We start from the raw sequence: 18233 nt of genomic DNA on the forward strand, positions 1-18233 counted from the left end.
CTCGCTCTGTCTGTCTCTTTCCCTCGCTCTGTCTGTCTTTCCCTCGCTCTGTCTGTCTGTCTTTCCCTCGCTCTGTCTGTCTCTTTCCCTCGCTCTGTCTGTCTCTTTCCCTCGCTCTGTCTGTCTTTCCCTCGCTCTGTCTGTCTTTCCCTCGCTCTGTCTGTCTGTCTTTCCCTCGCTCTGTCTGGCTTTCCTTTGCACTGTCTGTCTGTCGAAATCATATTACCTCACACATAAGCTTCTTATACTAACAATTGTCTTTGTTGCCTATAGCAATATAGCTCCTATTAATAACCTGTCGCTTCCAGCTCCGTTGACTTTAATGTAAGCAGGTTTTTTGTCGAATAACTGTAAAGCGCGGGGTTAAATTTTCCCCTCCAAAAATAGTCTATGACATTCCCAGAGTCAAATGAGGTGTCTGTGCAAAATGTTGTGATTGTAATGTCATTATTTTATTTTCACATGTGCTCCTGATTTATAGTATTTATTTGACATTTCTTCCGCAGGTCCAACTCTTGTCATCACAGAGTATTGTTGTTATGGAGATCTTCTGAATTATTTACGGAGAAAACGTGATTCCTTCATCTGCCAAAAGTTTGAAGACCATTCAGAAAGTGCCCTTTACAAGAACCTTCTTAACTCCAGGGAAAATGTTTGGTGAGCAGCTTATTATTATCTTGTTCTTTATCGTCTTTCAAATTGATTAAAAATGATGCTTTTTTCTTAATTTACGAAGACAATCTAAGGTGCTTTGACAGAGTGGTGAACAGTTGGAAATGACGAAGAATGTAATCATATTCTGAGCTATAGAAAATGATTATCATCCTAGGTCTCTTTCAAAGTATCGATTTAAAACCATGCCATCATTTACCTTATTTAAAGGGGTTGTCCAGTGAAAACAAGCTATCGACAGTACTGCTAGAACCTGCTCTAATTGGCAGAACTGGGCACTTCTATCTCTTAGAATTGAGCGCTCCATTTATTCTCTATGGAGCCACCAAGCACTGCTCTCGGCTTTTTCTGTCAACCTTATGGAGAATGAATAAACCAGCAATCATGTCTGACCGGGGCAACGAAATTTTGGAATTGAAATTATGATAACCCTATCATAGATAAAAATTCACCGTTCTGCCCCGATAATTAATCAATTATCACCTATCCCGCTTATAGGCGAAAATTTGTCTTCACCCGACAATCCCCTTTAAAGGGAATCTGGCAGCAGGTTTTTGCAACCTCATCTGAGAGCAGCATAATGTAGGCAAAGAGATCCTGAATCCAAAGATGTATCACTTATATTACTAGGTGCAGCCGTTCTGACACAATCAGAATTTTTAGATTTAGCAGAGCTGAGACCGCTAACCTCACCCACTCTGTATAGAGATTGAACATTGACAGTGAGGTGTCAATCAGAGGAGGGGGGTGTACCAGACTGCTGTGCACAAGATAATGTAGTCCAAGAAATGATAAGTTCTGCTGCTTTAAACAAACATTCCAGGAAAACAGATCAGACCTTGATAAGACAGGCATCCCTGAATTCTGTTTTAACCCTTGCAGCATGCTGTATTCAGATTACATAGCAATAACCTGCTGAAAGATTCTGTATAAATATCTTTAAATAATATAAGATATACCTCTTTGTCAGCTTCTCTATCTAGTATATATCTCTTCTCTAATATTTATGGTAGCACATCACGATTCATAATGACCATTGTAGGTGATACAAGAAAAACCAGCATTTGCATTGCAGTTGCTCTGATAGTAACATAGGGGCTCTCAAAGGTGAAACTGTCACAAGGGGAGGCATATACCGTAGTCTGGTATAAAGGGAAAATGTCATTATAAAATGACCTACTGTTTAAATCAGAAAATTGGCAATTTTCACAATGGTCACCAGGCCTTATACTAGACTTGCACTACCTGTTCTGTATAGAAGACTTCTCTGCAGTCTCATTATCATCGCTGGCAGGATTACAATGACAAATAACACCTCTGTAACCAGCTCTTACAATAGTTAAGTAAAGCTCACCTCCACCTCCTCTGCCTTCACAATGATGTTTGCCCTGATGACAGCATGGTCATTACTTCAGTGCAAGTCAGTAGGGTCTGAGTCAGTCCATTGCTGCTAATTTCTGTGTGGCCGACAGCAAGTAGGAGAGTAATATTTGACCTAGTCTTCAGTGTGAAAATCTCCTCATATTTTTTTTTTCTATAATATGAAAGATAATCATAAGTAAATACTAAAGAAAATCAACTTAAAGGGAATTCTGGCAGCAGATTTTTGCCATGTAAGCTGAAGACGACAGCATGCTGCAAGGGTTAACACTGAAAATTCAGGGATGGCTGCCTTGTCAAAGTCAGATCTGTTGTTTATTTGCTATGTTTGTTTAAACAACAGGACCCTTATTGCATGGACAATCTTATCATTGCATGGACAGTCTGCCAGGTCTCCCCCTCTGATTGTACATTGAAAGAGAGGTGTGTGCTTTGTGTGAGTGGACAGCTCTCTTGGCTTTGCTGCACAAATCTAAGGCTATGTGCGCACGTAGCGTTCTGCCCTGCAGAAATTTCTGCAGCGATTTGAACAGCACACGTGCGCTTCAAATCGCTGCAGAAAGAGTCCGTAGTGAAAAAAAAAAAGGCGATTCCATGCGCTCTGAGTGCAGCCCCTCCCATAGACAGAGCGGGGGCTGCATGCAGAGCGCACGGAATAAGTGACATGTCACTTCTTAGAATACGCGCTTCGGGCAGCAGCCGAAGCGCTGCGCTCTAATACGCCACGTGCGCACGGCTCCTGCATAATCTTCATAGACTGTGCTGGGGACGCAGGACGCATGCAGTTACGCTGCGGTGCAGATCGCAGCGTAGCTGCATGAAATACGCACACGTGCGCACATAGCCTAAATATTCTGATTCTTTCAAAATGACTGCACCCAGTTATCTAAGTGATACATCGTTGGATTCAGGATCTCTTTGCCTACATTATACTGCTGTCAGATGAGGTAGCAAAAACCTGCTGACAGATTCCCTTTAAAGTGTAACATTTTGGGGGCCTTAATTTATATTTTGTCACATCTTTAAATGTTCTGTAGATCGGGGAGGTCTGTGTCCATAAGCCGCCATTAACTTCCAGGATATTTAAGGTTCTACAAAATACAAAAAGGCTCCAATGTTAAGTTACACTTTGGCTTAGAATCCAGATTTAAACACCAGGTCATCTTCTGATGACACCACTTTCCTTTTAAACTAAAAAAAAATAGGCTTATCCAAAGAGCTAGAGCTATCAACCATAAAAGTTAAGAAACTTCTAAGAACGAAAATTACATGACTCACTGTACCACAGTAATTAATTGCACTAATGTAGACAAGGATATTAGGCTTAAGTAATAGCACAGATTTATTGAGTCCATAAATAAAAATGAATATTCACAGGCGCACCACCTACTATGGCAGCAGAAGCCTTAATCCGTGTTCTCCTTGACCCCTGAACAGCATTTGTACAAGGTCTTGTTTCATGTAAACCGCAGCAACTTGAAATATCCCTGGGGACTGGTCCATTGTTCATCACTTGCTGTCTTCCCTCCTGATACAATGTAATGGGTATAACTTCTGCTCCTAACATGTGTAATCACTTTAAGAAATGGCGGCGCACCTGATCTTGCTATTTTGTGTAAATAAGGCAGCATATGGCTTGTAAGGAGACGTTGTACCATGCGCTGGTGGGATGAAATAATTCTTTTCATTTTAATGCATCCGATGAGCCTTGTTGTTGCCACCAGTGGTCGTATCTTCGGTGATTAGACGTGCATCCTGTGCTACAATTCCTACACTACGTGGATGTCAGGAGTTGTTATGCTTGTTCTCCTGCCAAGTAAAACATTGATATCCTTGTCTTTTGTTCTTGGATCCATCATTCTGAGGAGCTGTAAATAGTGGCAATGTTTTTTCAAAAGCAATCCTTCCTCTTGTTTTACAGTGAAGCATTGAGTGAGTACATGGATATGAAGCCAGGAGTATCTTACGTGGTGCCAACCAAGGCGGACAAAAGAAGATCAGGTGAGATTAAGTAAATTTTTCCAAAATTTAATTCCCAAGTAGATTAAAGGGAACCGGTCAGGTGCAATATGCACTCAGAACCACGAGAAGTTCTGGGTGCATATTACTAATTCCTGCCTAACAGTCCCTGCATCTAGTAGAACACACAGATCTTTAGAAAAAGTATTTCTAAAGATCCTTTATGATATGCTAATGAGGCCAGGGACTAGTCACAAGGGTGTTAGTTCCTGTGCTTATTCTGCCCTCTTAGCATGTTAGCATTATCATCAGTGATGCGTGAAACCTGTGTCCATTGTCACTACTTCAGAACGCCGGACTTAGAGTCAGTGCGCATGATTTGAAGTCCTGACACTTCCGGTCATGCGCACTACAAAGCCGGGTGTACACGTCCCGGCTTCAGACAGGTCTAGTGCTCATGACCGGAAGTGCCGGGACTTCTGACCATGCGCACTGAGTCTAAACATGGAGTCCTCAGCAGTGATATCAGACAGTTACGTGTGTCACCTCTGATGACGCTGGCATTGAATACCATGTTAGCACGCCCCTGTGGAAATGCTAACATGTTAAGAGGGCAGAAAGAACGCAGTAACTAATACCCTTGCAACTAGTCCCCACGCTCATTAGCATATCATAAAGGATCTTTAGAAATACTTTTTCTAAAGATCCCTTTATCTATGCTACTAGATGCAGGGACATTTAGGCAGGAATCACTAATATGCACCCAGAACTGCTCGTGGTTCTGGGTGCGTATTGGACCTGACAGGTTCCCTTTAAGCAGTCACAACAGCATAAATGAATATAACTGACAGAAAAATGAAAGCGCATGCCAAGTTTTTTTTCTAAAATACCGTATTTCATTAAAACAAGCTTTTTTTTTTTTTTTTTTTTTACTTTTCACATAGATTTATTCCTCTGGCAAGGCTTTTGTTTGCTTGCGTGTAAGAATAAAGTGGTAATTTCTCAGGCCCATGATTTTGTTGTTTGAAATTTCCGTCTAACTGTTTAAACGGTTTATCTTGAATAGGTTCCTATGTTGATCAGGATGTCACCATCGCAATGCCTGAAGAGGATGATTTGGCCCTAGATACAGAAGATCTGATTAGCTTTTCATATCAGGTTGCACAGGGCATGAACTTCCTGGCGTCTAAAAATGTGAGTTAATACACAGATGCTCACACACATTTGTACTTGACAGATATGCAAGGCAAAGATACAGTTACTGATCTACTTACATGAGCAATGCTCAGTCCAACAAGAGATGAAAGACCCAGTTTCTGCAACAGTCTGGTGGACTTCGAGGGAACTTGTCACCATGTTTTTCCCTATAAGCTGCGGCCACCACCCGTAAGCTCTTATATACAGCATTTTAGAATACTATATACAAGTGACCAGCTTTTATTATTCTCACTTGCAACGCCATCCGGTCCAATCAGCGTCACTGGTCTTGATCTGGCTTCTCCGATCTTCTTGCGATCGCCTTCTTACTTCGTGTGGATGATGCGTCCTACATTATCCACATAGAGGCGTCCATCATGCTCTTCTGCATGCACACTTCTTTCTGCCCTGATCAAAGTATTGTAGTGCGCTGGCTTTCTTTGACCTTTCCTTGCTCCTGACATTACAATACTTAATAGAACAGAGAGAAGTGCTCGTGCACAGGAGTGCAATGGCAGACTCTGTGTGGATGACGCGCCCTACATCATCCACACAGAGTAAGATAGAGGATGGCGATCGCAAGAAGATGGAAGGCTCTGGACTGGGACTAACAATGCCCGTCGGACTGGACCGGCCCTCACGTCAATATAATAAAAGGTGCTTTTTACGTTTTACAGAGCAGCCTGTGCTCTTCTATACAGTATTCCAGAATACTCTAAATGAGAGGTCACTGGTGGTGGCCACAGTTTAAAGGGGACAAATCTGGTGATAGGTTCCCTTTTAACAATAATAAAGAACAGAATATTCGGGAACCATGAGAATTAAAGAGTGGAAAGGGTGTATGTTTGACCTGTAGACAGCTCCTTTTTAAAGCTGCTGTTAATCATATATACACCATTTTATCTATTTTGAGAAAGCTTACAATGTATAAATCTATTTTCTTTAATTAATTGACATCTATAACTTGGTTTTGCATTAAGAGGGCTGTTGAAGACTTAACCTTTGGGATAGGTCATCATTTGATAAGTCATCAAAATAAGATTGGTTGGGTCTGACACCTAACACCGCCACTGATTAGCTGAAAACGTGCCGGAACTATGTGATGTTTGGGCTGGAACACAGCAGAACCATAGATTGCTCAATGGTGGTCGTCAAATACTACACTTTATATTCAAATCAAAGGTATGGGAGATAAGATGCAGAACTATGCACTAAGCAATTTACGCAGCTGCTATGTTCTACCCATATATCACCATTGCTTACTTCTGGCTGCTACCAAAGCTATTCTCAGCGAATCAGTAGAAGTGCCAGGTATTAGACTCTCACCTCTATCCTATTACCTATCCTAATAATAGGTCCTCAGTTGTTAAGACTTGGATAGTCCTTTAAAACTGGTTGCAACCAAAGAGCCATGACTTAAGGCCCCGTCACACACAGAGATAAATCTTTGGCAGATTTGTGGTTGCAGTGAAATCATGGACATATTGTTCCATTTGTGCACAGCCACAAACCTGGCACTGATTGTCCACAATTTTACTGCAACCACAGATTTGCTGCAGATTTCTCTGTGTGTGACAGTGCCTTTAGTTTTAAAGGGGTGGTTCACCCATATTTTTTTTATTTTCTAGATCGATATTATATAGAGAAACAATGTTTCTCTCAAATACCTTATGTTGGCAATAGTGCCTGTGAGAGGCGCTATAGCGGACCGTTGGTCCCCGCTCTGTGACCCCCGGGCTCTGTGACCTCGGAGATCCAATGATATAATGTCAATTTCCTAATCAGGTCACATCACTGCGGCCGGCCCCAGTCTTCCTGAGTCACTGGGCTGTGGGCGGTGTTTCACCGCTCATCACAGCCCAGTGTGTCTCCTGCTAGCAGCGCTCTGCTGTGAGGGAGGAGGAAGGAGGGACGTGATGCGCTTTGACGATTGGTGGAACACCGCCCACAGCCCATCACTCGTGGACACTGCAGCCGGCCGCAGTGTAACAGGAACTTGACGTGACGTCACCGAATTCCCAAGGTCACAGAGCCCAGGGGTCATGGAGCGGGGAACAGCAGTCTGCAATAGTTCCTCTTACAGGCACTATTTCCAACATAAGGTATTTGAGAGAAATATTGTTTCTCAACATAATATCAATCTAGAAAATATAATAAAATATGGGTGAATCACTTCTTTAACCAGAAGTTGAAATCTCAATTCCTTCCTAATCATGCTCACTATGAGGCTACCATTTTTAAGATTAGGGATGGAGATGAGTTCATGATGTTGCCAACACACAATCCATTTTACTTAGGGGATCAACCAAAATTTAATGTGTAAGTGCAGCCCCCACCTGTCTGGGGAAAAGTGAGTCAGGTTAAAGTTTTAGATGACCAAATCCGGAATGTGTGAACGTAGCCCAATTGTTGTCAAATTTAGATTTGTGGCGGATATAAAAGGTCATCGTGATGTGCGATTTTGAAATATATATATTTTTTTGTTTCAGTGCATTCATCGTGATCTTGCAGCAAGAAATATCCTTCTCACTCATGGTCGAATAACAAAAATCTGTGACTTTGGCCTCGCTAGAGACATCAAGAATGACTCAAATTATGTGGTTAAAGGAAATGTAAGTCTCAGCAGGTGTAATTGAGTTAGCGCTGCGCAGTGTTCTCAAATTCCCTTAGAAAACCCTGAGAAGATGGCAAATCACATCAGGACACTCTCTCTTAGAGAGCACATAATGATTTGGTGATATAATGTAAAATTTCATGTAAAAAGGACACTTCAGTATATCTATTAGGCACGTTTTACTGTACATAATGGAAACTCTGGACATAATGCAGTTTTTGGAGAAAAAAAATGTATTGATCTTTTATAAACTGGTTAGCAATTGACAGAAGAGGTAATATAGTTTGGCCATGACACATTAATATAGCAGGAAAAAAGTAAGCTGAGGTGTATACCTTACTATTATCCTCCCTATTTAGAAAAATAGAAACAAATAATGCAGAAAAATAGACTTGTCAGATATTTCCTAACTATACCCTTGCACCATTATTACAAATCCATTAAAGCCATTGCAGGAATTGAAGATTTTTTTTAAATTTTTTTAGGAAAATAAAACCTTTTTTAAAAGCTCCGACAGACTAAACCTGCCTTTTGCTTAATTGGGTCTCTGCCACAATTTTCTGTGGCAAGACCGGACACTGATAGAAGAAGGCCCCTGTGCAAACACAATATATGGGGCTCTGTGCAGTCCAGTAACTCCTCATAATGCACAATGCCATCTGCACTGGTATGGTTGGCTTCCCGGAGGTAGTGCCTGTGTAGCTGCACAGGTTGCACCAATGGTTTGTCCGCCCCTGGCTTGTTGGTTGAGACAGAACCAGGAAGATTAGACCATCAGGAACCAAAAAGCATCAAAATGAATGTTGCAGGGTATTGCGGAGAATAAGATTTAGTTTATTGTTTTTTTAAAGTAGTTTTAGCCCTTTAAAAGGACACCTAAGGTTCTCCAGAATTTACTTTTAATTGTAATATGAGGCAGGAGGGCCGATTGGTTTTCCTCCAGACTGATCTCTTCATGCCATACTAGGATATATAACAATGGGATTTCTACACCTGACTTCTCCTTTAAGCAGTTTAACAATTTAATCTTAAGGCCCCGTCACACACAGAGATAAATCTTTGGCAGATCTGTGGTTGCAGTGAAATCATGGACATATTGTTCCATTTGTACACAGCCACAAACCTGGCACTGATTGTCCACAATTTCACTGCAGCCACACATCTGCCGCAGATTTATCTCTGTGTGTGACAGGGCCTTTAAATGCATGATAAGGTGCCAACTATAAGAAAGATATGACATGTCATAAAATTAAGGTCCTGTAAAATGGAGATACAACAGATGAGGTTTCATCTTTTACTAGCAGCAAAGTAGAAACAAAGCTGTTTTATTTATAAGGTAACATAAGCAGATAGTGAGCTGCCATTCCTCAAACTAAGTAAGGAAACATCGACGATCAAAAAGTTGCATTCTTGGTAATAAACCAGGTCATGAGATGTATGTGCTGTGGCCTTTTCTATAACTGGGTCACTATACAATATCTAATGCATAGATTCTTATGATCAGTACATGTTATAAGTCAGTTTAGGTTTTTGTTGTGAAGTGATAATTTGGTGTTTTACTTCTATGTCCTCAATTGCAGGGCATGCAAATAGGTCACAAATATAGCAGGTCTAGTGGTCATACATCTGTAGAGGCTGTGGTCCTTCATTTCCAGGGCTCGAAGAGCAGTGTTCAAATAGCTCTAGGTCCCGTGGCCTTGCATGTCGAGGAGCCGCGGTTATAAATCTCTAGAGGCAGTAGTCCCTCACCTCAAAGACTCGAAGGACAGTAATCATACAGCTCTAGGGTCCATGGTCATGCATCTCTATAGGCTGTTATCCCTCTTCTCCAGAGCTCTAAGGGCAGTGTTAAGACAGCTTTAGGGCCCTTGGCCATATATCTCTCTAGGGACCGTGGCGATACATATCTAGAGTCTGTGGTCCCTTACCTCTATGGCCCATGGTCACACATCTCTAGGGGCCGCAGTCATACATCTCTAGGGATCGTGGTCATACATCTAGGAGCTGTGGTCCTACATCTATAGGGGCTTTGGTTCCTCACCTCTAAGCTTTAAGGGCAGTGTTCATACATCTCTGGGGGCCGTGATCATATATCTCTAGGGGCCGTGGTCATACATCTGTAGAGGATGTAGTTCCTCACCTCTAAGCTCAAAGGGCAGTGTTCATACATCTCTAGGGGCCGCGGTCATACATCTCTAGGGGCCACAGTCAAACCGCTTTTGATAGTTGTTTTTAGCCAATGATTGGAAGTAACCTATGTTTTCTAATTAGATCCTAACATTTTGTTTTCTAGGCTCGACTCCCTGTGAAGTGGATGGCTCCTGAAAGCATCTTTCATTGCGTGTACACGTTTGAAAGTGACGTCTGGTCATATGGGATCTTGCTTTGGGAGATCTTTTCTCTTGGTATGTTGTGTTCATTATTTATTACATGCTTCTTAGTTGCACAGTAAGAATATGAAAAGAACTTAAAGGAGCTTTTAGCTACATTGCCCCAATGACAACCCTTCCTTTACTCTATCCACATAAGTGTCAACATTATAGATATCACTATTCAAGTCTGTAAAGCTGGGTTTACACACTGCAACATCGCAAACGACATCGCTGTAACGTCACCGATTTTGTGACGTTACAGCGACCTCCCCAGCGACATTGCAGTGTGTGAAACCTATCAGCGACCTGGCCCCTGCTGTGAAGTTGTGATCGCTACAAATCGTTCAGGACCATTCCTAGGTCTTTTGTTTCCCGCTGTGCAGCATGCATCGCTAGCAAGTTTCAGTGTGTAAAGGGGACTTTACAGCGACTCCGCGGCTCTGTCTGTGTAGCGTCCTGATTAGCGGTCACCGGTGAAGGATTCACCGGTGACCGCTAATCCCCCGAGTGACTGAAGTGTCCCTCCCTCTCTCATACTCACCGATCCCCGATCACCGGCGCTGCACGGCGTTCACTCTGCTCCAGCGGCTTTTCCTTTTTTGAAAAAGCCGGCCTCTCATTAAACAATCTCGTATTCCCTGCTTTTCCCCGCCCACCGGCAAATATGATTGGTTGCAGTGAGACACGCCCACACGCTGAGTGACAGCTGTGTCACTGCACCCAATCACAGCAGCCGGTGGGCGTGTCTATACTGTGCAGTAAAATAAATAAATAATTAAAAAATCCGGCGTGAGGTCCCCCCCAATTTTAATACCAGCCAGATAAAGCCATACGGCTAAAGGCTGGTATTCTCAGGATGGGGAGCTCCACGTTATGGGGAGCCCCCCAGCCTAACAATATCAGCCAGCAGCCGCCCATAATTGCCGCATACATTAGATGCGACAGTTCTGGAACTGTACCCGGCTCTTCCCGATTTGCCCTGGTGCGTTGGCAAATTGGGGTAATAAGGAGTTATTGGCAGCCCATAGCTGCCAATAAGTCCTAGATTAATCATGTCAGGCGTCTCCCCGAGATACCTTCCATGATTAATCTGTAAATTACAGTTAAAAAACACACACCCGAAAAATCCTTTATTAGAAATAAAAAACACTAACAAATTCCCTCATTACCAATTTATTACCCACAACAAAGCCCTCCATGTCCGGCGTAATCCACGGTCCTCCAGCGTCGCATCCAGCTCTGCTGCATGCAGGTGACAGGAGCAGCAGAAGACACAGCCGCTCCTGTCACCTGCACGCAGCTAATGAAGAGAGCCGTGTGATCGGCTGAGCTGTCACTGAGGTTACCTGGATCCAGCGGTGGATGCAGCGGTGGCCGCGGGTAACCTCAGTGACAGCTCAGCTGATCGCGCTACTCACCGCCGCTCCGGTCAGCTCCACGCAGCAAATGAGGTGAGTAGCGCGATCAGCTGAGCTGTCACTGAGGTTACCCGCGGCCACCGCTGGATCCACCGCTGGATCCAGGTAACCTCAGTGACAGCTCAGCCGATCACACGGCTCTCTTCATTAGCTGCGTGCAGGTGACAGGAGCGGCTGTGTCTTCTGCTGCTCCTGTCACCTGCATGCAGCAGAGCTGGATGCGACGCTGGAGGACCGTGGATTACGCCGGACAAGGAGGGCTTTGTTGTGGGTAATAAATTGGTAATGAGGGAATGTGTTTGTGTTTTTAATTTCTAATAAAGGATTTTTTCGGGTGTGTGTGTGTTTATTTACTGTCACTTACAGATTAATCATGGAAGGAATCTCGGGGAGACGCCTGACATGATTAATCTAGGACTTATTGGCAGCTATTGGCTGCCAATAACTCCTTATTACCCCGATTTGCCAACGCACCAGGGCAAATCGGGAAGAGCCGGGTACAGTCCCAGAACTGTCGCATCTAATGTATGCGGCAATTCTGGGCGGCTGCTGACTGATATTGTTAGGCTGGGGGGCTCCCCATCCTGAGAATACCAGCCTGCAGCCGTATGGCTTTATCTGGCTGGTATTAAAATAGGGGGAACCGCACGCCGGATTTTTTAATTATTTATTTATTTATTTTACTGCACAGTATAGACACGCCCACCAGCTGCTGTGATTGGGTGCAGTGACACAGCTGTCACTCAGCGTGTGGGCGTGTCTCACTGCAACCAATCACATTTGCCGGTGGGCGGGGAAAGCAGGGAATACGAGATTGTTTAATGAGCGGCCGGCTTTTTCAAAAAAGGAAAAGCCGCCGGAGCAGTGTGAACGCCGTGCAGCGCCGGGGATCGGTGAGTATGAGAGAGGGGGGGAAATCACCAGCAAATGAGGTGAGTAACGCGATCAGCTGAGCTGTCACTGAGGTTACCCGCGGCCACCGCTGCATCCACCGCTGGATCCAGGTAACCTCAGTGACAGCTCAGCCGATCACACGGCTCTCTTCATTAGCTGCGTGCAGTTGACCGGAGCGGCTGTGTCTTCTGCTGCTCCTGTCACCTGCATGCGGCAGAGCTGGATGCGACGCTGGAGGACCGTGGATTACGCCGGACATGGAGGGCTTTGTTGTGGGTAATAAATTGGTAATGAGGGAATTTGTTAGTGTTTTTTATTTCTAATAAAGGATTTTTCGGGTGTGTGTTTTTTAACTGTAATTTACAGATTAATCATGGAAGGTATCTCGGGGTGACGCCTGACATGATTAATCTTGGACTTATTGGCAGCTATGGGCTGCCAATAACTCCTTATTACCCCGATTTGCCAACGCACCAGGGCAAATCGGGAAGAGCCGGGTACAGTCCCAGATCTGTCGCATCTAATGTATGCGGCAATTCTGGGCGTCTGCTGGCTGATATTGTTAGGCTGGGGGGCTCCCCATAACGTGGGGCTCCCCATCCTGAGAATACCAGCCTGCAGCCGTATGGCTTTATCTGGCTGGTATTAAAATAGGGGGGGACCGCACGCCGGATTTTTTAATTATTTATTTATTTATTTACACGGCACACAGAGCCATGCGGCATTAAAGTCGGGTGAAGTTCACCTGCTTTTTTGACACGTCCCCAACGACCAGCTAGTCGCTCTGCAGGTCCGGATCGCTGTTAGGTCGTTGGCCAGGTCTGCCTGTTTGACAGCTCACCAGAGACTTTGTAGTGATCCCGGCTAGGTTGAGATCGCAGGTTGGATCGCTAGAAAGTCTCAGTGTGTAAACCCAGCTTTAGGATAAGAACATTGATAAGGACAATGATTTGGATCCTACAAGGACATGGAAAGCTAACAAATTACATTTAAGACCCAGTCACACACAACGACTTACCAGCGATCCCGACAACGATACTTCCTGATAAGGATCGCTGGGAAGTCGCTGGGAGGTCACTGGTGAGATGTCATACAGTCAGACCTTACCAACGACTCAGTAACGATACAGGTCGCAGTAGCGACCTGTATAGCGATCTCTGCTGTCACTGGGACCCTGTCACACAGTGTCAAACATAGCGATGTGTCCTGCCCAGAAAGACATCGCCTTTGAAGAAAATGGTCCAGGACATTCAGCAACGACCGGCGACCTCACAGCAGGGGCCAGGTAGTTGCTGGATGTCACACACAGTGAGATCGCTAGCAACATCGCTGTTGCGTCACAAAAACCGTGACTCAATAGCGATGTCGCTTAGTGAGACGTGGCCTTTAGCCATTAGGTCTAAAACAGATCGTGGGTAAAATAAATGGATTGTGAAGAAAAGTTCCTCTCACCATACTAATGTTTTCTTAGTCAGTAATCCCAGACCTGTTTTAACATTTCATTGTTTGATTAATCAATAGGAAGCAGCCCTTACCCTCGAATACCGGTGGACTCAAAATTCTACAAAATGATAAAAGATGGTTACCGCATGCTGAGCCCAGAGTGTGCACCGGCTGAGCTGTGAGTACACAGTCTTTCCTTTTTTCCATAGAGAGCAGAATAAAATAAATAAATGTATAAATACCATTTAAAGTAAATAAATAGCATAAAAGTCAAATTTGATTTTGTACAATAAGTAGTCTATTGCAATGGGACTATAGGATGGTTCTCGGGACGTCTGCAGAGGGCTCACTTTTTACTTGTTAATAGCTGCAGAAGTTGAAAATTTAATATTTTTTTGGGATCAATATATCCTGTATCAATATTCATCAATTTTTGTTCGTTTTTACTTGTAGCTATGATATAATGAAGAGTTGTTGGAACTCCGACCCAGTGAAGCGGCCCACCTTCAAGCAGATTGTACAGATGGTGGAACAGCAGCTTTCAGACAGCAAAGGGCATGTGAGTTTAATGTCATTATCTATAGTAGAACTTCTGCTGAAATGGTCTAGATTGTATCATAGATCATGAAGACGGACAAGTTGTGATAGCTGTAATGTAAATGCTGAGCGTTAGCTGTTCAGGGTCACTTCTCTCATATATCTGCTTATGTACGTCCTATTTACACAGCAGTAACCTGTGTCTCGGCAGCGCTGTGTACCCAGACCTGTATTATTGCTGCCATGTAGTATCTCCATTTGACACAGGCATTCTCCACCAAAAGCAATATTTCTAGTGGAGAATGCGTTCATAAAGAGGTATCTGATGAAGCATATATGGATTTCTAAGTGCCACATTATAGCTGTGTACAACTGAGCTTACGCCTACACATAATACTGTAGTGTTAGAGCACTGGTGCAAAGGGGAAATGTTCAAAAATGATAAAATAGCCATAAACTTTCACAAGCATTTCGTGAGCTGCTAGTTAAAGGGAACCTGTCACATCCAATATGAGATCTCACATACTAGCCGGCGCATATTTTCCCTAATAGCAGCTCCCTACCCATCCCTGTGCTGTAAAATTGTGTAATATGAAAGTAATAAAAAAAAAAAAACAGTTTCATTACTTTCATATTTCCTATGTAAATTACAGAGCCGCTGGCCCCCTGGGCGGCGCCGTGCCCTATGGGCGTCTGCATACTTTCCGTGGTACCATGCCCCTGTGGGCGTGATACCATGGAGTCACATGAGCGACGTCCCCGTCGCTCATTCTATCCTGCGCACGTTTATACTTACCATTGCGGCAGACTTCTCTTCCAGGTTCTCCTTGTCAGTTTCAGACGTGCACTGCACATGCGTATGAGGCCGGCGAGTGAACACCCGGAAAAGAAGCCTGCCGCAATGATAAGTATAAACGCGCGCAGGATAGAATAAGTGATGGGGACGTTGCTCATGTGACTTCATGGTATCATGCCCACAGGGGCGTGGTACCTCGGAAAGTATGCAGACTCCCATAGGGCAAGGCGCCACCCACGGGGCCAGCGCTCTGTAATTTACATAGGAAATATGAAAGTAATGAAACTTTTTTTTTTTTTTATTACTTTCATATTACACAATTTTACAGCGCAGGGATGGGTAGGGAGCTGCTATTAGGGAAAATATGCGCCTGCTAATATGTCAGATCGCATATTGGAGGTGACAGGTTCCCTTTAAGCACATCCAGCCAATTCAGAGATTGCCCATGGTTGTTATACTGGGGTAAGCACTTATTCCTGCTCTTCGGAACAGCCCAGGACAAGGATCTTCTGGATAATTAATTGTGCTGGGACAATTCAGATTTGCATTACCTCTTGGGAACCCCATTATATTATTATTTAGCATAACACATAAGTTGGCTGCATAGGTTTGGGTGTTTTTTACTTGCAGACCGGGATAAAGTGCTTACAGATAGTTTCTCCTATTTAGACATTTTAGATTTGCTGTCGTGGCTATGCAGATGACTGGGCTACATTGTTTGGTTCTGTACTTGTTGCCAATTATACTAATATTGTTTCTCGTTTTTCTTCATAAATTAGAACATTTTGAACGCCTCTCCCATATGTCCAAACCGTACTCCCGTGGATCATTCTGTGAGGATCAACTCTGTGGGTAGTAACACCTCATCTACTCAGCCCCTGCTGGCAAACCGGGAACGCTGAACACCGTCCGCATCGCCTCTCGCGTCTTGTGGATTGCATCCTCATACATTTCCAAATGTTACAACATTGCCATAATCCTACTGAGCTGCTGAATTTCCAGACAGATTGTTCTCTGGCGGTGATGAGCCAAACGTCGGCGAGGTCTTACACTGACTTCTGTCTATATTCGAACATATTGTCATTTGTGTCTTTGTGGTGACGATATACCAACACGCTACCACGTGAATGCTAGGCATATGTCTCAGTGGCCAGTGACGGACAATGGATGAAGACTTGAGCTCCTGCACTTGAGTCTGCTGAGATCTTGGACCTAGAAACTGTTGAAGAAACTTAGGAACCTTGTTGTTGAATTGTAGCATTAGAAAAATACACAAATGTTGAAAAGTCCTGCAGTTGCAAAACAAATGCAAATCCAGAATCCTGCTGAACCGCTTCTGCTGTGTGACCAGACACATACGTCTCCAGTGTCTTGCTACTGATTAATTTCTCCTATACAGTATATTTCATGCCTATATTTATTGACCATTCTCATGCACTTATTCACATTGATAGATACAGCAAATATAGTTAGAAGAGTTAAATTATTTGGATATATACCTTTCATCTTTAGTACCAGAGGGATGCCTTGCCTTGTGTAGATAGAGAGGGTCAAAGCACAAATTTCGGATTGGCGTATTGGAAAGTTCCAATTACCATCATCTTTGGATGATTCACGACTGTTATACATAGGAAACAGGTTGGATCGATAGCATCGCCCTGTATTACTGATATTGTTTTCATACTGGTTGTCCACAGAAAGGTGTGAGACGTTACCCCCCCCCCCATATTTGCACTGCATTTGTCTGTTTTTGCACCTTTTAAAATGTAAAATATTTTCTAAAAGAAATGCTTTGACTTTTTGCTCATTGCTGTTCAGGGAGGGGTTAAGTAGAAATTCCACTGTATGATCTTGGACAAATCCCTTAAAATAAGCTTGTTAACCAAACCATTAATAGAAAAGGTACTTTTTGGGGGCACTTAGTCTGACACTTTTATTTTAATGGTTTAAGATGTTATATTTTTGTACATTTTTACGGCAACTGTTACTTTCAATGTGACTTGATGTTAACATTTCGTTCTTATGTTTTATTTTGAGTTATTTTATTTCTATAAATATGGAGATGTAGCAATACCTTCTTTTTTTTTTTTTTTTTTTTTTCCCCCTCCCTTTACTCAAAGTATTTTTGTATGTATGTACATAGGTGTAATAAGTGTTGCAAGTTTCAAAACCTTAGGGGTATGTTGCCTGATTGTTGAGAAAAGTTGTTAATAATAAAACGTTTTGTCATGTTACACTTGTTTTCCTTTTTGCATGCAAATGTGAAGACTCTTATTGTTTTTCTATTTACTCTGTCTAAATTAAGATTGCTAGATAAGTATCTACCGTGTTTCCCCGAAAATAAGACCTACCCCAAAAATAAGCCCTAGCATGATTTTACAGGAACTTTGGAGTATGCTTAAAATATAAGCCCTACTCCAATAATAAGCCCTAGTTACAGTCATTACTGGTGTAATGGGGAGTTAAATTTCACAATTTATCAGGGAACCCACTCTCTTAGGGACCACAGCAGTTGTATTCCGAGGTTCAGATTGTTTAACCCCTTCACGACCGCAGGCAGTAAAATTACGTCCTATTTTAACGTGACTTAACGACCAGGGACGTAATTTTACGGCCTAAACTTCATTTGATTGCCGTGGCCATAGCAACGGCTTTCAAATTATGTCCCCTGCTGTTTCTTACAGCAGGGGACCTTTCGCTTGACCCCGGGACGGGGGGTGGCATCGCCAGCCCCTATCGACGATCGATGTGATTGGCTGTTCAAATCTGAACCGCCAACCACATCGTTCGCATTAATTTCGGCAAAAATAATGCCAGAATTACTGCGATACTGTGAGATCCGGCTATCATCTGCTCTAGTAGCTTCAACAAATCATAGCCTGAGCTCTAAAATGTCGCCCCCAGCCCCTGCAGCACTGATTGGAGCGATCGTGCTATGACGCGCAATCGCT

The 18233-nt window shown here is 43.3% G+C and overlaps 1 protein-coding gene across 2 annotated transcripts in view; it reads left to right on the forward strand.

Moving 5' to 3' along the window:
* KIT (KIT proto-oncogene, receptor tyrosine kinase) overlaps positions 1-17516 on the forward strand; it is a 119599-nt gene extending 102083 nt beyond the window's left edge. For both annotated transcript variants that reach the window (XM_075347045.1, XM_075347046.1), the window contains exons 14-21: positions 507-657; positions 3974-4053; positions 5078-5205; positions 7698-7820; positions 10116-10227; positions 14028-14127; positions 14403-14508; positions 16062-17516. In XM_075347045.1, the coding sequence (XP_075203160.1) occupies positions 507-657; positions 3974-4053; positions 5078-5205; positions 7698-7820; positions 10116-10227; positions 14028-14127; positions 14403-14508; positions 16062-16184 (923 nt within the window). In that variant the 3' untranslated portion in view covers positions 16185-17516. The remainder of the gene's footprint in view (positions 1-506; positions 658-3973; positions 4054-5077; positions 5206-7697; positions 7821-10115; positions 10228-14027; positions 14128-14402; positions 14509-16061) is intronic.
* Positions 17517-18233: the final 717 nt, after the last annotated feature.

This window comes from Anomaloglossus baeobatrachus, chromosome 1 (assembly GCF_048569485.1).
Source record: "Anomaloglossus baeobatrachus isolate aAnoBae1 chromosome 1, aAnoBae1.hap1, whole genome shotgun sequence".
Taxonomy (NCBI): Eukaryota; Metazoa; Chordata; class Amphibia; order Anura; family Aromobatidae; genus Anomaloglossus; species Anomaloglossus baeobatrachus.